The sequence below is a fragment of the Odocoileus virginianus genome, chromosome 11 (genome assembly GCF_023699985.2).
Source record: "Odocoileus virginianus isolate 20LAN1187 ecotype Illinois chromosome 11, Ovbor_1.2, whole genome shotgun sequence".
Lineage (NCBI taxonomy): Eukaryota > Metazoa > Chordata > Mammalia > Artiodactyla > Cervidae > Odocoileus > Odocoileus virginianus.
The window spans coordinates 34,455,004-34,471,764 of record NC_069684.1 but is presented as its reverse complement, the minus strand read 5'-3'; the positions used below and the strand labels follow the sequence as shown (position 1 = coordinate 34,471,764).

At 40.0% G+C, this 16,761-nt stretch overlaps 1 protein-coding gene across 7 annotated transcripts in view; it reads left to right on the top strand.

The window, feature by feature from the left end:
* Positions 1-16,761, top strand: part of RERE (arginine-glutamic acid dipeptide repeats) — a 405,272-nt gene that overhangs the window by 245,914 nt on the left and 142,597 nt on the right. For 6 of the 7 annotated variants that reach the window (XM_020913245.2, XM_070474246.1, XM_070474245.1 and 3 more), the window contains one exon: positions 2,685-2,789. In XM_020913245.2, coding sequence (XP_020768904.2) covers positions 2,685-2,789 — 105 coding nt within the window. Of the gene's footprint in view, positions 1-2,684; positions 2,790-15,876; positions 16,095-16,761 lie in introns of those variants that run through there. The other variant, XM_020869054.2, reaches the window with a different exon arrangement.

Genomic DNA, 16,761 nt, shown 5'->3' with positions numbered 1-16,761 from the left:
ACAGTATATAATTTTTTGTGTGTGTGATATTGTTTAGTAATATCATTGTAAGATATATAGTACTTTGTTTACCTGTTTCTTTGTTGGTGGACATTTTGTACCAAGGCTAGTGTGAACAAACTGTTACAACAACAGAAGCACAATGAAGGAAGCAGTAATGATAGAAGCAGAAATTTATGAGAAAAAAACATTACATCTAATTAATCAAATACTTTAAAGAATTCTGATATTTTATCAAAAGTACATTATGACCAACTGGGATTTATTCCAGGAATGCCGGGTAGGTTTACTGCTTGAGACTCTGTTAATACCATATACCATGTTAATAAATCTAGGGGAGAAGCTTATCCCCAAAACTGTGGTTGTGATGCAGTTATTCTAAAGTGGGTATCATGTTTAATGGGAACACCCAAGAGACATTTCCATTGAGATCAGGAAGAAGGCAAAGATGTCCTCAGTTTCCACTACTTTCCACGTTTTCATTGTATTAACAGAACAGTGCAGCTGGAGACTTCCTTTTGTTGTTCAGTTGCTAAGTCTGGACTGATTCTTTGTGACTCATGAGCCGTAGCTCTCCAGGCTCCTTTGTCCATGGGATTTTTCAGGCAAGCATACTGGAATGGGTTGTCATTTCTTCTTCCAGGGATCTTTCACCTCAGGTATTAAACCCTCATCTTCTTCTCAGGTGAATTCTTTACCACTGAGCTACTAGGGAAGCCCTCACTGGAGGCTTAAAAAAGGATGAAGAAGAAGTGAAACTATGTTTATTTGCATATACATTAGCATTCTGTATAGGAATGCATAGCATATGCATTCCTGTGTATAGCATAGGAAAACCTCAGAGAATCAATGATTAAACTATATCATATGCTAAAAAATTGAGTAGCAGAATATAAAATTAAGATGTGAAAATCCATACTCTTCTTATAATTAAACAGGAAACAGGTGAAGGACATAGTGGTAGATAAAACCCCATTGGTACAGTTTCATAGTCATTTATCAGATGACAGCCTTCTCTTCTCACTGATCTGGGTTTTCCCTAAACTATTTGTGTTGCCCCTCCAGTAACGAATCTGCCTGCAATGTGGAAGATCTGGGTTCGATCCCTGGGTTGGGAAGATCCTCTGGAGGAGGTCGTGGCAATCTACTTCAGTATTCTTGCCTGGGGAATCCCCATGGACAGAGGAGCCTGGTGGGCTGCTGTCCATGGGGTCGAAAACAGTCAGACACAATTGAGTGACTAAGCACAGCACAGCCATGTCCTTCCCTGGGAGTGTTTTGGCAGTGTTTTTGGGTGTCACAGTGATGGCGCATGTGGGTGCTTTGGGGCAGAGGCCAGGGATGCTGCTAACTACAGGAAAGCTGCTGACAACAAAGGATTTTAAGTGTTCAGTAACCCTATGCTGTCTTCTAATCAGATGTATCCAAAGAAACTTCAGGAATTCAGTAGTATTTTTATTAAATTTCTAAAATGGCGACTGTCTGAGATCATCTTGTCTTCTGCCCAGTACTGAAGCTTTGGTCACAGGTTACTTAAGCTCCGTGGGAAAGGAGGGTGTTGCTTTTTGATTTGGCAGGAAGTGAATGAACGTCTACTGCCATGTTGACATCCCTCAGTTTCTTTCACTAACACCTTGGCCAGTAGCAAGTGTGTGCATGTTGTTACCATGCCAGCTGATGGATCCGTGAGGGAATGGAATGCCTGCTCAAGCAGTGGGAGGTCACATCCCTGGAAGTGTCTCACATGTGTTGTTGATGAACCTTTGACCCACCAGTTCTCTCTACTCTGATCTTAGCCTTTGGCTTCCACTTGAAGTTAAAGTTGCCTAAATGGCTGAGGGAGTTGAAATTCTTAAAACCTACCTGCCTTCTTGGGAATCCTGGAAGTTCTCCCAGTACTCCAGTGTGTCATGGGAAGGTGGGCGGTACCTCATGGTGTGATGTAAATGACATTTACATTTGGTGCCTGGAAACTCTGCTTTAGGAGTTAAGTAATGTAGAACTCTCAACTATATTGTGGTCTAAGGTTAGTAGATGAACCTCCCTTACTGTTCTTTATTGCAGTATTTCAATGGAAAAGTGTTTTCCAGTGTAGTCATTTAATGTTACCTGAAAATTTGGGAAGTGTGTATTTGTATATTCAAACACATGTATATATTTAAAAAGTTAAAATTTCTCCAGGTTTTAATTTCCAAGACAGTGAATTTCTTCCATACTCAGTTAACATGTTCTCCTTGTCTTAAGGCAGCAGGAGGAAAAGGCCCATTTTGCTTTGATGATTACAAAGACTTTAGATGGATCTTTTGATAAAGTAGTGTGACTGTGGCTTAAATTTTCTCCCCAAATGTTTCATATCCTTTTACCCCAATCCTGCCCTTAGTTCATTTTTGTTGTTTAATTTTATTATAAGACTCAAAGACTGAGATAAAAGCAGTTATGTTGTAAAGTTGTAGGTAAAAGCAGTCATGAAACAAAAAATATATATATTATTGGACATTTTATTATTTTGGGGGAAAACTCCCATTTTTCTGAATAGATAATTAATGAGTTTGTCACCATATTCTGCATTTTCTCAGAGTACTATGGATTGAGTTACATCTCGGTCACTCCTACCTTTCCAGCAGTATTTTGATTTACAAAGCAGTTGAGGGTATTGCTAACATTTTTTGTTTGTTTATTTTCAGAGGGAAGTGTAACATCTCCCATTTTTCTGACATATTTGCTGCTAGAGAATTTAAAGCCCGAGTGGATTCATTCTTCTACATACTAGGCTACAACCCAGAGACAAGGTAAGTGCATCACATGGGCCCCTAGGTTGAGAACACGCGCGCGCGCGTGTGTGTGTGTGTGTTTGTCTGCACTTCTGGGCGTGTGTGTGTGTGTGTGTGTCGGCACTTCTGGGCGTATACTCCTAAGATGAAAAAGAAAGCAAGAGAGACACCAAGTCCTGTAGTAAATCTCTTTGAAAAGAGCTGTAATTAATGTCTGTGGTATCTAAAGCAGCTTATTGGTTGCTTTCTCCCCTCTCGGCCCCGCCTCACTCATTGTTAAGAAAAGGGAAAGTGAGCAATTTGGGTTTGGAGAGGGCAAGATAAAGACGTATGTTTTGTTGGTCTGTATTCTGAACTTACTATGAACTGTACTCTAATGCACATTTAGTCAAACCTTCCATTATACCATACTGAAAATACTAGCACATTGTGGTTGTGTTGATTAGTAATTTGTTCCCTTAATAAATCCCCAGGAACACTCACTGAAATATCTCTATTAAGACTGCTAGTTTAAGATGGATACATCCATTTCTCAGCCATCTTGGTAAATAGAATTATTACTTTTTGAATGAAAAGCAACAGAGTCAAAATACTGTAATTTAACAGAAGAAATTGTTTGTCTCTAATAGGCTGTAAGTTTAATTCATTCCATGAGAGAATGTTTGTAAGACTGTTTGTATTCATATTTATCTTGTATCACTCATGTGACTGTGTTTTATTAAGGATTTTAAAAAAAGAGAGAAGGTCATTAGATGACCAGGTAGTCTTTACTTGCTCAGGACAGTCAAGACATAATCTGCAAGTATAGCAATTGTGAAAGAAATGAAAGATGCTTGGTTCAAGGAAGTTAGTGGGAGAACTACATTAAGTGTAATTGTGTAATTGCACGATGTGTGTTGTTTTAGTGAAAAATTGTTTCTGGGAGATGCTGAGAAATGATAGATAACATTTAGAATGTTGCTGTTTAGGTCATCAAACTAGGGTCAATAAAAGGCAACGTATTCTTTTTTGTGGTTCTAAGAGGCTGCATTAAGCTCTGTTGGAACATATATATTAGTCTTTCTCTCCATATCTATACTTGACAACAACTATGGGGTAATAGTCACCTTTTTTGCTTACCTTTAAAAAAAAAAAGCAATGAATTTGAGCTTTGTTTTCATTTTCAAAAGTATGCTCTTTTCCAGTGACAGAGGAGGTGATCAGTGGTAATACTTAAATAGCTGTTTCAGAATGTTTATTTTACATATGTGTTAATTAGCTGCCTGGTCATATCTTTTTGTTGCCCCAGTGACGTGTGGGACACTTGAACTTGGTCTTCTATCTGGATGCACAGTTGTCTGTTATTACAGTGATGCTGTGTTTATTTAACTTTTTGATAGTAGCTGTCATATTGCACAAGTTAGATTGTTTGAGGGAATTTTGTGTTTTAAGTGTTTAGCTCTTGGGTTCCTAACAGCCAGACAGATTTTTTTTTCCACTAGTTTTGGTTTTGCACCTATTTTTGCGGAATGCTTATTTAGAGTGATTTGTAAGTTACCTGTGTTAAGCTGGAGACTCAAACACAAACTCTTGTCTCATTTTTTTATATGTTGCTGGCAGTCGTGATACTTGATTGATACTTGCCATCAATTTTGCTTTAAAACCTGAGTTAGCCTTGTGATAGAGGAATCTATTATTATTTATCTCAGCTGAAAAGGCAACACCAAACCATCCCTGTAGCAGCACTTTTACAGGCTCTGCATCCTGAATCACTCTAGTGCTTTGGCCTTAGTCCCATTCGTTCATTTTTGTTCTTGTTCCCTGTGTCCAGCTTGTGTTTGGTGTAGTGTAAGAGCTTGGGGGTTGTTGGATGAATTGAGCAGTTCATCAAATAAAATTTTAATGTGTCCTTGTAAGCGGTAAGTTGGTGGCAGGTCTCAAAAAGTGAGTGTGAATGTTGCCAGTGGTAAACCAATGTAACCCAAGCTCACTGGTTTCACCATGAACACTACTTTCTCCCTCTGAAGTTCTAGGTTTGATGTACACGTCCCATAGTTTCTCAAATCATCAGAAGTGTGTGTGTGATTTAGCAGAGTTTAGAAAACTGTGTGTCTTCTCCTCCTGGCTTATGCACAACCCAGTCTTTAGAATGCTCAGGGCGCGCGCTCTTTGTTTCTGCCTTTGTTTCAGGTTTGTGAGGGAGGGGGCAGTGTGATGAGCTGGTTTCTGGTATGGTTATCTGTCATTGGAAGAGCGGGACCAGCATGGGATGGTGTCCATCAGGTGTTGTGTGCTGACTTGGTGCCCTGAGTCATCCGGGGAGGATTATGAGACTGTTGTAATGATCCTGTGAGATGGTGCACTGACTGATCAGTAAGACCACTGGAGGTTAGAGAATGATTCTGTGACTCCTAACTTTGATGACTGTTTCCCTCCCTTTAATTAGTGTGGGAACTCTTAAGTGAGCAGCTAAAACTAAAGTTTAAGATGAAGTTATTTCCATAGCAGATTTTCTGATAGTAGTTAACAGTTGATTTATGTAATTTTCCATAATTTATTTAGCATCTTGGCCAGCACTGAATATTTTTTTTTCTTTTTCTAACATTTATCACAAGTCCTTTTATAGGCTACTTTTCCTCCCTAACTTGATTATTACATTCTTGAAAGCTCTGAAAATCAAAAAAAATTTCTATGTTGGGTGCTGAAATTCATTTGACCACGAAGTCAAAGTTGGCCTGAACTGGTATGAGACTTTTTATACTCCTAATATAGTTCACTTTGCTTTTTGCACAACTTTTACTACAAATTACCAGTATGATAGTATAGGGGTCATTGCTCAGACACTGCTGGGGTATTATGTGATGTATAAACTATGGAGCTTCCTAAATCCAAGAAGTTCTTACTTCTGAAAATCCTCTAATCCTAAGAATCTTAGCTCAGGGATCGTGATGTTGTGTTCTTGCTAACCATGACACTTAAGGAACTAAATGAGCAAAAAATATGGGAGTAGATGTTTCTAGCTTTAGTGAAGAGTTATTAGTCATTTAGTCATGTCCGGCTCTTGGCAACTCCATGGACTGTAGCCCACCAGGCTCCTCTGTCCATGGACTTTTCCAGGCAAGAATATCGGGGTGGGTAGCGGAGAAGGCAATGGCACCCCACTCCAGTACTCTTTCCTGGAAAATCCCATGGATGGAGGAGCCTGGTAGGCTGCAGTCCATGGGGTCACTAATAGTCGGACACGACTAAGCGACTTCACTTTCACTTTTCACTTTCACTCATTGGAGAAGGAAATGGCAACCCACTCCAGTGTTCTTGCCTGGAGAATCCCAGAGATGGGGGAGCCTGGTGGGCTCACGTCTATTGGGTCACACAGAGTTGGACACAACTGAAGTGACTTAGCAGCAGCAGCAGCCATTTCCTTCAGGGGATCTTTCTGACCTAGGAATTGAACCTTAGTCTCCTGCATTGCAGGCGGATTCTTTACCATTTGAGCCATCAGAGAAATCCTTTTAGCTTTAAGTATGGATGGCATCACGGACTCAATGGACATGGGTTTGGGTGGACTCCAGGAGTTGGTGATGGACAGGGAGGCCTGGCATGCTGTGGTTCATGGGGTCGCAAAGAGTCAGACACGACTGAGTGACTGAACTGAACTGAACAATACAGACTACAAGGGGCTGGCAACTGAGAGAGAACTTGGAACCTTTAGTAACTGGAGTTTCCTTTTGGAGTTTGTTGTAATGCTTCTGCACTCAGGGAGTGTTCACTTCTGCTCCATAGATAAGTTTCACTCCAAATTTATTTCTGCAGTCAGCGTGCCCTGCAACATAATGTCATTATGTTCTCATTTTCTTTGAAGGGTCTTATCTAAAATCTGGTTAGAAACTTTAAATAAAGTCAATAAATTTCAGCTCAGAAGTCCTAGTACATAACACCAAGTTGTCTGTATATATGTATTTGGCCAAAACACCGATATCCTTGGTTGAACTAAAGTAGGATTGGTCCTTGCTTAGGAAAACAGCCAGGCATAGAGACCTAGTACCATCCATCCATTTCCTGTCCCTGTTGTTTGTTTGTCCAGTACTTGGTGGCCATTTAATCTGACTGCTTGATCCTTTTGTTAAGACCAGCAGCCTGGAAAGATCTCCCCTTTTGGACCCAGGCAGCCTGGGTTCTGATCTGTGCTGCCAGTTCATCTTTGTGTCCATAGGTAAAGCTTGTACTTACTGGATCGATTTCAGCTTTAGTAAAATGTGGACGACAAAAACAGGGTAGCTTTTGTAAACTGTCATGATTTTTAGTTGCTTCTCAGGAATTGAAAAAATAATTATAAATTTTCTTTTGAAGAAAAGATTGAGAAATATCTTTTTAAAAACCCTGTAAAATGTTAAATCCAAAAGCAAAACATGAGCTACTTCCTAAGAAGTCTCCCTTCTACCAGGTAGATTGTTAACTGTGAGATTGATTTTGCTGACATGTAGAAGTCCGAGCACTGGGGATTCTTGCCTCTGCTTGGAATATTATAAAATCTTTGAAAAACATACATTTGTTAAAAATGTATGGTAAATTCCTTCATTGACCATGATGAAACTGACTCAACAGTTACAGTAAGTATGTGAGTGATGTTGATGTGAAATAATACATTTCTACAGTCAGAATATTTTACTGAAAAATTTGCCAGGCAAAATTGAAAAAAAAAATACTGAGAGAGCGATTTGGGCTTTTTATAGCAAATGAGCTTGTTCTCCATGTAGCTCGAGGTGGGGATTATTGAATTTTTGTTCTTTCCCTCATCTCCCCATCCCCCCACCTCTGTAGGTTCAACCTATTGGCCAGTGCCGTGTGTGTGTGTGTGTGTGTGTGTGTGTGTGTGTATGTGTGTGTGTGTGTGTGTGTGAGAATTTTGACCTTTTCTGAGTCTATACCTTTCATTTCTTGGGAAAGTTTTCCTTACCCTCTGCCTCAGTCCAGTGAGTTAGGAGAGCAAGGAGGAAATAATGAGTGGAGTCCTAGGAAGAACAAGTTTGCAGAGTGGCCGTGTGAAAGCGGTGCCTTCATTCTTAAATTATTAAGCATGGATTTTCCCAGGATCCAGTCCCTTTGTTTCCCCTTGCTAGATAAGAGTACCTTGGGTCTCTAAGGTGTGTTCAGGAATAGTAAGGAAAAAGGGATAGTAAGGCGAACATGTTATTTAAAATGTAGCATCCTGTGTATCTGCTGGCCCCTGGGCAATCCAACTCTGTAATACTGTTTTATACAAGCATCAATGGGCTCTTCCAAGACTTTGGCTGTAGCATGAAACATCTGATTATATTCTTGGTTCTTTGCTTCTTGAACACGAGTCATCTCTTGGTAATTAGGTAGAAAGCAAGTAGATCACCTGAATTCACCTGTGCTCTCTCTCTTTATCTTTTTCCAGGAAGCAGGGTTTTTTTCCCAAAGCAATATTGAAGCTTAAGTATCATTATCCTTACATTTAGTAGTAATCATAAACAGAGGCACTTGCAAGAATTTATATTTAATCTTCCCCATGATGGTGACAATCATGTTATTAATCATAGCGATATTGTTTACCTGACACTGTCCTGAGTATTTTACTTGCATGATTCATTCTATTTTACTTTGTTTGGAAGCAGTCTTGACCATACAGAACTGTTGCAAGTGCAGTAGAAAACCTGTTTTTTTTTTTTTTTCTGTTTTTTTTTAAAAACCTCTGTTTAAGTGAACTGTTTGAAATTAATTGTCACCAGGAGGCTATATCATATTCTAATAGTCTGTGTATTTCCTGTGAACAAGGGCATTTTCTTACATAACCCCAATATTGCCTTCAGAATCAGGAAATTGTCAAGGAAATATTATTGCCCTGGAGTTCTCAGACCCTTCTGAAGGTTTTCAACAAAAGGCTATAGCAAAAGGAATCTAGTGAAGCATTATGTGCTTAGTTGTCATAGGTCTGTTTAGTCTCTTTCAATCCGGACAAGTTTCTCCTTCCTTCACCATGACGTTGGTGCTTTGGGAGATTATCAGCTAATTGTTTTGTAGACTGTTGCTCGCTTTGCATTGATGATGTTTCCTTCTCATTAGATTTACATCGTGTATCTTTGACAGGGGCACTGCAAATGTCGTGTGTTCTTTTTTCTACATCCTGTCAGTGTTAACAATTCTAGGTTGTGCCATTACTGGTAATGTTCATTTTCACTTGTTGAAAAAGGTGGTATTTGCCAGGTTTTGCAATTGTACAGTTTCTCTTTTTTCTTTTATAATTGATGATCATTTTGTAAGGTAGTTGCTTTGAGACCCTGTAGCTACCTTCTTCCTCATAATAATTTGAATTATTCACTTATTTATATCAGGGTGGACTAATGGTTGCCAGTTAATCTGTTGTCATTGTTGTTCAGTTGATATGTCTTGTGTGACTCTTTGCAACCCCATGGACTGCAGCAACCAGGCTTCTCTGTCCTTCAGTATCTCCCAGAGTTTTCTCAAATTCATTTCCATTGAGTTGGTGGTGATATCTAGCCATCTCATCCTCTGCCACCGCCTTCTCCTCTTGTCCTTAATCTTTCACAGCACCAAGGTCTCCTCCAGTGAGTCAGCTTACATTAGGTGAGCGAAGTATTGGAGCTTCAGCTTCTGCATCAGTCCTTCCAGTGAATATTTAGAGTTGATTTCTTTTAGAATTGACTGGTTTGATCTCCTTGCTGTCTAAGGTTATAATTTGTTATTATCACTCATTTTGAGGTCAGATTTTGGTGAATAATACTTAGGAACCCGGATCAGGTGCTCCATGCGCTCACTGCTTTGTATCCATGTTCTCAGGCCTTCAGAGTGAACAGGGCTTGGAGGCTGAGGGCCAGGGAGATTACACATGCTGTGTTTACATCTACATTTCTGTGTGTGTGTGTGTGTGTGTGTGTGTGTCTCTGTGTGTATCTCTGTGTGTGTATGTCTGTCTGTCCATGAAGTCATACCAAACTTTCCAGTTCTAGTCTAATACCACAAGGTTCTTGCTAATTTTCTTTTCTTTTTTCTTACTTGTAATTCTCTCGTCTTTAATAGTAGAAAACTTCATCTCAGTGTCCTATCTTTACTTCTAGTTTCCTGTTCCAGACTCTGCTCTCTCCCACACATGGATGGATTTTGACCTCTTGAGCTGTAATTTTAGTAGGTTTATCATTTGATATTTCTTAGTGCGACCTCTAGGAATCAAATTTGTAATATCATCTGTTCAGGGTGTGTGGGATAACAACTACTGCCATGCAGTGAGTGCTTACTCTGTCTTAGATTAATTATTTCGTTCCTGTAAAGGCTCAGTTAGGTTGGCATTATCTTTATTTTATAAATGAGGAAAAATTGATATTATATTAAATAGATGGCTAAGGCATACAGTTATTAAACAGGAAACCCTAATGCTGTTTGACTCAAAACTTTGTGGTGTTAATTTCTATGGTTTCATCATAGATTGATTCATAAACAACATATTTTCTTCTGGCTATTTTGGGAAATAACTTTGTTTTTTAATAAAGAAAAACATGTACTTACTAGAGAATAACTTGACAAATTCAAAAATTAAAGAAGCAAAACTGTTATAATGGTACTTCTGTAAATCATATTTGTGTTTTTCCTTAAATATATATCTTTGTGCTTATATAGGTATTTGTGTGTATATTAAGATTATAATTAATACGTTGTTTATACATAATGTACAAGTAATCACACATTCCTCTATTCGTTCATCTTCTTCTGTTAACATATTTCCATGTTATGAAACATTTTACAAACATTTGTGATGAGCACCTTGTTTATACCATCCTAGGGATGTGCCGTAATTTTTCTATTCAATTCATATTATTGGATATGTACGGTTTTTCATTATTTAAATAGCATGATCAAATAACATTGTGACCATCCTTTTTCAACATAAATATTTGTACTTCAGTTGAAAAGTGACAGTGTGAGTGGATTTTCCTTATTTCAGCGAATTTGGATCTGAGACATCTCAAAATTCACTTCTGTTTTAGTGAAGTTATCTTTTCTACTCATCACGGCTCATGGTCTTTGTACAGCTTTTGGGGACAAAAAGCTGGAGCTGCATATAAATATTCTCTGGTTTGCTTTTCCTGTGTCATCACATTTGAGCTCTCGAAACATTCACCAGAGGTGGCAGGAATTGGAGACAGTTGAGAGACAGCATATGTATTTGGAAACACAGCCTACTGAAGAACTTTAATAAAATAGGACCAAAACCCAGATTTGATCATTCCAAAAACCCTTTTGCAGTGAACATCTACAAATACTGCATAAAATACCACAGAACTTTTAAAATGCAGAGCTGAGCTCACAAGAGTGAAGAGAAACTGAAAAGTTCAGGAGTCTCAGTAAGAGGAATTGAGTCATTTGCTCTTCACGCAAATCCTTGGTTTTGACACTCAGCAGATGTAGGAGACGAGGTTCTGCTTTCAAGGGTTTAGGAAGTTGGAGCTGAGAGCCTGTGTAAAGTTAGAGTCATCGAAGGTCTATTCTTTTGGTGGAAGGATAAACTAGATAATATATCTGGAAATAGAGGAAAATGACAGAGAAACATGTCTAGGTTTGGGACTCCAGACCAAAAAAGAAACAGGAGGAAGAGATGGAGAAGTCTTCTTATAATTTGTAACTTTGGGCCTTGCTCCCAAGACAGTTGAGGCTTAAGTTTGCACTCTTGAAAAATACAAGAACTACAGCATGAGAAGATAATATAAGAAGCCACCCTGGACACCTGTGAGAAGCAAGTGCAATTTGGGGGAAGGACATGCCCTAATTCAAACATGTAGATTGTCTACAGATAAAATATCTTTGACTGCTGAGCTAACTGTCAAAAATTATAAAATGTTGGAAGAAACTGTGTGTCATCTACTTGAATCAGATAAAATAAATGGTAAGAATGTCATTTCTGAACTGTCAGAAAGAGACTGTATACTAGGCTTAAACAAAATAGAACTTTTATTTATGTAAGCGAAGTCTGAAAGGAAGCAATCCTAGGCTGGTATGGGGCTATGTATCACCTCTGTGATCCTTAACTTTAGCTATTAGTTTGTGCTCAAGGTGGTGATGGAATGGTAGCTGTAGATTTAAGGCTGGTTTTCTTCCAGATTTAAGGCTGTAAGAAAGAAGAAGTAGGTAAGAAATGCATGCCCTCTCCCTTTAAAGGCAATTTTCATAATTTCTACAGAACTTCTCCTTTTGTTCTCATTAGGACAACAAGGAAAAAAATTATTACAGGTTAATTCTTCCAGCATTCTAGAGAATGGAGAAAAATGCTGTAGGTTCCCCAAGTTATTTTATGAGGCAAGTGAAACCTTTATTCCAAAACCAGATAAAAAAGTAAGATTTATAGGTCACAAACATGCATGTAAAATGCTTAAATAAAATGTGGGGAAATGGAATCTGGCAAAACATTAAAAAATACTTACTCAAGTTGGGTTTATAGAATACACAGATAGGTTAATAATAATTTATCTGTAACATACTTTACTATTTTTTTTAACATATTAAAGAAGAAAAAATATATAATCATCTTGATGGAGAAAAAGCACTTGATGAAATTCAACAGCCATTCAGTATTTGTGGGGACAGGGAGGGGGGACCTTTTAGCAAGTCAACTGTAGAATGCAGCTCCCTCATTCTGACAGAATAGTTAGTGAAAACCTACTGCAGACACCATCCTTAAAGGTAAAGTGTTGGAAGTATTTTGTCTAAAGTCAGAAACAACAGAAAGACTCCCATAACCATTAAGACATGAAAAAGAAGCTATGTGAGGATTGGAAATGAAGAAATGAACTTTTATTAAAATGGAGCAGTATTTTTACCAGAGAAAATCTGTGAGCTAATGATTAGATGTGGTAAAAATAAATCTGCATGCATGCTGGCTATAAGATCAACAAACATATAAAACTCAGGTCCATTTCCACACACCAGGGATGACTTCAGAATAAGATTTAAACAAGCTGTTTCTGAAACCTTCTCATCTCTTGTAGGGAAGAGTAGTAATACTACAGTACTGAAAAGTAGCAGTACTGCAGGACTGAAGAGGAGGAGTAGTAGTACTCTTCAGTACTTTAGTCAGTAGTGCTGATTAAATGTCAAATACGGTGTCTTTCTTCCAGTGAGTGTTTTTCTGTGGAGTTTCCTGAATATTAACTTTTCATTGCTATTTTTTGCTTTTTAACTTCTTGTTTGTAAATTAGACATTTTTCTATTTCTGGAGAGTAGCAAGCACTTTAAAGTCTAAGAAGTTTCCATGTTATAGCTCTGATATACCTTTGATAAACATAAATTTTCTGCTCACCAAAAATTAGTATTATGGTGGACAGAGTGATTATTCAGTTTTTATCTAATAAGCCTTTTTAGTTTTAGAGAGACTCTGTTAGTGTAATATGTGCATCTCACCTGCCTGGCGCCCCTTTAATCTGTTTGGAAGTGTTCGTCTTTGACCTGTCGTTCCCTAGGGATTAACTGGAGGGAAGAGGACTAGTTCTGGAGTCTGGAGACAGTGTAGAGGCACCAGGGCCACAGGGCTTCTGGGAAGACCCGGTGCCGGGGCGTCTGTTGTGCAAGTTGCGTGTACTGCTCTGCAGGCAGCCAGATGACGAGTTAGAGAAGCATGGTGGCAGAAGTTGAGGTCCAGGCAGGTTGTCAGCAGTAAGGGAGCATCTAGTAGGATTTCCCTGATAGCTCAGTTGGTAAAGAATCCGCTTGCAATTCAGGAGACCTGGGTTCGATTCCTGGGTCGGGAAGATCCACTGGAGAAGGGATAGACTACCCACTCCAGTGTTCTTGGGCTTCCCCTGTGGCTCAGCTGGTAAAGAATCTACCTGCAATGCGGGAGACCTGGGTTCGATCCCTGGGTTGGAAAGATCCCCTGGATAAGGGAAAGGCTACCCACCCCAGTATTCTGGCCTGGAGAATTCCGTGGACTGTATAGTCCATGGATTCACAAAGAGTTGAACACAACTAAGCGACTTTCAGTGTTCAAGACAGCTGAGGGAGAAAATAAGTCCTGGGTCTTGGAGGCCAGTAAGGACTGAGCAGAGTTCCAAGGTGTCCCCAGCATAGGACCATGCTTGGTCAGTGGAAATCAGGACCATTTTTAGAATTGAAATGTGTGGTTAAAAGGGGTGCGTTAGCTTACTTTTCAGGTCTCAGGGCTCCTTAATTTTCTCCGTTGAGGAGAAGGGCTGACCCCATATTCTGAGGTTGGATTGAACTTAGAGCTGGGTCTTCTGCAGACTCAGTTTGAGGTTTGTGCTGTGGTCTGTGGAATGGTTCCCGTGGTTTTTCAGAGTAATGATGAATTTATTAAATCATTATTTTATTTGATTTCTTCAAGTAAGCAATTTAGGAGCTTTTATGGGGCTTCTCTTGTGGTTTAGTTGGTAAAGAATCTGCCTGCAAAGTTGGGAACCTGGGTTCCATCCCTGGTTTGGGAAGATCCTGTGGAGAAGGGAATGGCTACCCACTCTAATATTCTTACCTGGAAAATTCCAGGGACAGAGATGCCTGGCAGACTTGGAGTTGCAAAGAGTTGAACATGACTTAGAGATTAAATGCACAGCTGAGTTTTAATTCAGTTGCTCTTGTCTTTAGAAGGCTTTTTTTTTCTCTAGGCAGTTTCTAGGCACACACTTTGGGGGACATGTTATCTTTCATACCAGTAGGGAAGATGATCTTCCAACCTGTAGATACTTGCTTTGCATTGTAGGTCAAAGGTAAAACTTGTCTAAGTGCATTCTCGTGTTACAATTTTCTTAGCATGACAAGAGTTTTTAATTTAATCCTAGTCTCAGTTCAGTTTATCTGAAAGCATAAACAGGAGATCCAAGGAAATGGAATGGATCCTGCGTTTACTTTGGGAATCTTGAGGACCCTGTATATCCTTTTAAGCAGCTTTTAATTTTTCCACACTCTATTACATTAATGGCAAACAGAATTGGCACTGTTCTTTCCTACCCTCTCTTGTCCTTTATAAATTTGGGGGAGTTTCATGGTGTTCCTTTTCCTTTTAAATTATAACTAAGAAATAACATGCAGAATCATTTCTTAGTTTACAAATGGAAACTAAGCCGATATACACATCCAGAACTAGGATTTCTTATATGGCTGACAGCCCAGCTTTTCTTTTGTTGGAGGTGGAGGTCAAGGGTGAGGGCGTAAAATGTGTTTTTCAGGATTTATCAAAAAACGTCTGGGCTGGTACAGACGTGGATACTTTTTAGTGCTCAGTATGTCTATGCAACTTTAGAAATCGCTTCTGATTAAATTTTTACATGAATTTTGCTTCACGGGCAGTGTTCCAAAGACTTGCCTCCAGTTCTGAATCAACAGACCTAAACTGAGATTTTTTAGGTGCCTGGGTGTTCGTTGGCCTCTTGATTTGAACCTTCGTGGTGTTTTTATTGTTAACAGTACATTCCTTTTGTTAAGTACCCCTGGTTGGGTTTGTGTCACTTTAGGAGATATTTTATGTCTTATTTAGGCAATTTTAGAACTTCTTATCTAAGGGAGCTTATTCTCTTTGTATAAAATCCAGTATTGTTGAGCCGCTCTGCGCCTATACTGTCCACTGTATGCCTGTGGCTGCGATGATGCTCAGTACTCCAGAACTTGGTCAGAACTGCTCATGTATCCTTTCCCCAAACATTTACAGTTTTCCACAAGAAATTTGTGGGGTTGTTTCCCTTATGTAGCTGCTACTCTGTTTCTAGGTAGATGCCAGTATTCTGTTCATTAGTCTCATGTATGGTCATGCATATCTGTGCTTTTTAATTCTGCTTCTTCATCTTGCTATTTAAAACCATAATTTCTCTCTCTCTCTTTTTTTTTTAAAGACCAAACAGAACTTGCTGTTGTCTAGACAGTGCAGGGTGTTTGTCTGCAGCCTGTGGGTGGCGGGCCGGCGAGGCCCCTGGAGTCGGCTGTCTGGGATCCCCTTTGTGCGGCCCCACTTCCCTGCACACTAGCTTGGTATGCGGGAGAAGCTGCAGTCTGTTGGCTGGGCTTTATTTACGGAAACAGCAGGGTTGAGATTGATTGCGTGGAGAGACAGTGTATGGATGAGGGAGGGTCACAGCACATGCTCAGTCCTGTCAGTGTGAGGGGGAAGTTTCTGCGTTCTGCGTGAAGGCTTAGGTCATAGCACAAGCTCAGTGCGAGCTCTGCGAGGGCTCTCAGACCGCATGTGCCTCCATTTTGAGTTGTGAGAGTAGAAAAGGGCAGAGTTTCCACAGTAAGTGGAGGTGCAGGGACACAGCTAGACTCACCAGAGCCTCTCTTAGTCATGGATGATCCGTTCAGCCCCTGCAGGTAGGCGTTCTCTCTCTGGCCTCCCCGAAGGAGTGTGATGGTTTGGGCTGCCGTCTCTCACTTCTGAGGATGTGTATGAATCATCTCATCATTCCTAGTGCATGTTTCTGAGAGCCTTGCATTCAGCCCTGGCTGGCCGTGTAGGTGGTAGTGCAGAGTGTACGATCAGAGCTGAGAGTGGGGTCTGCTCAGAGACGCATGAAGCAGATGTAGAGTGTCGTAGATCTCTGTCCTCTTCCCCTTTCCCTCACCCCTTGCTCTCTGGTGCCGATTTAAAGGGAGCCTTACTTGGTCCCTGCTGCGGGGAGCCCGTTCACCTTCGGCACCTGCAGGGCAGACCTGCAGGCTGCCAGGCTGTGTGTGGCTGGTGGGGACGCCTGGGCCCAAGAGCCGCTCTGTTTGGATGTTTTAGGGAGGGTGGTAGGTGGGCAGCTATTGGTTGCTTTGAAGGTGGGTGGAACTTGTTTTGATTGAGAGCCTGTTTGCCAGAACAAATTATAATTCTGGCGAGTTTTTCCCGAAGTCTGAAATAGTGCGTACATTTTGACATATGCAGGTTTTAGATTGTTGTTGCAACAGTATCAGCTTAAAGTGGATTTTTAAAGAAATGAATGGTTATGGCATGGTATTTTCTGTTGCTTCCAAAGGAAGCAGTCCATTCTTTCTT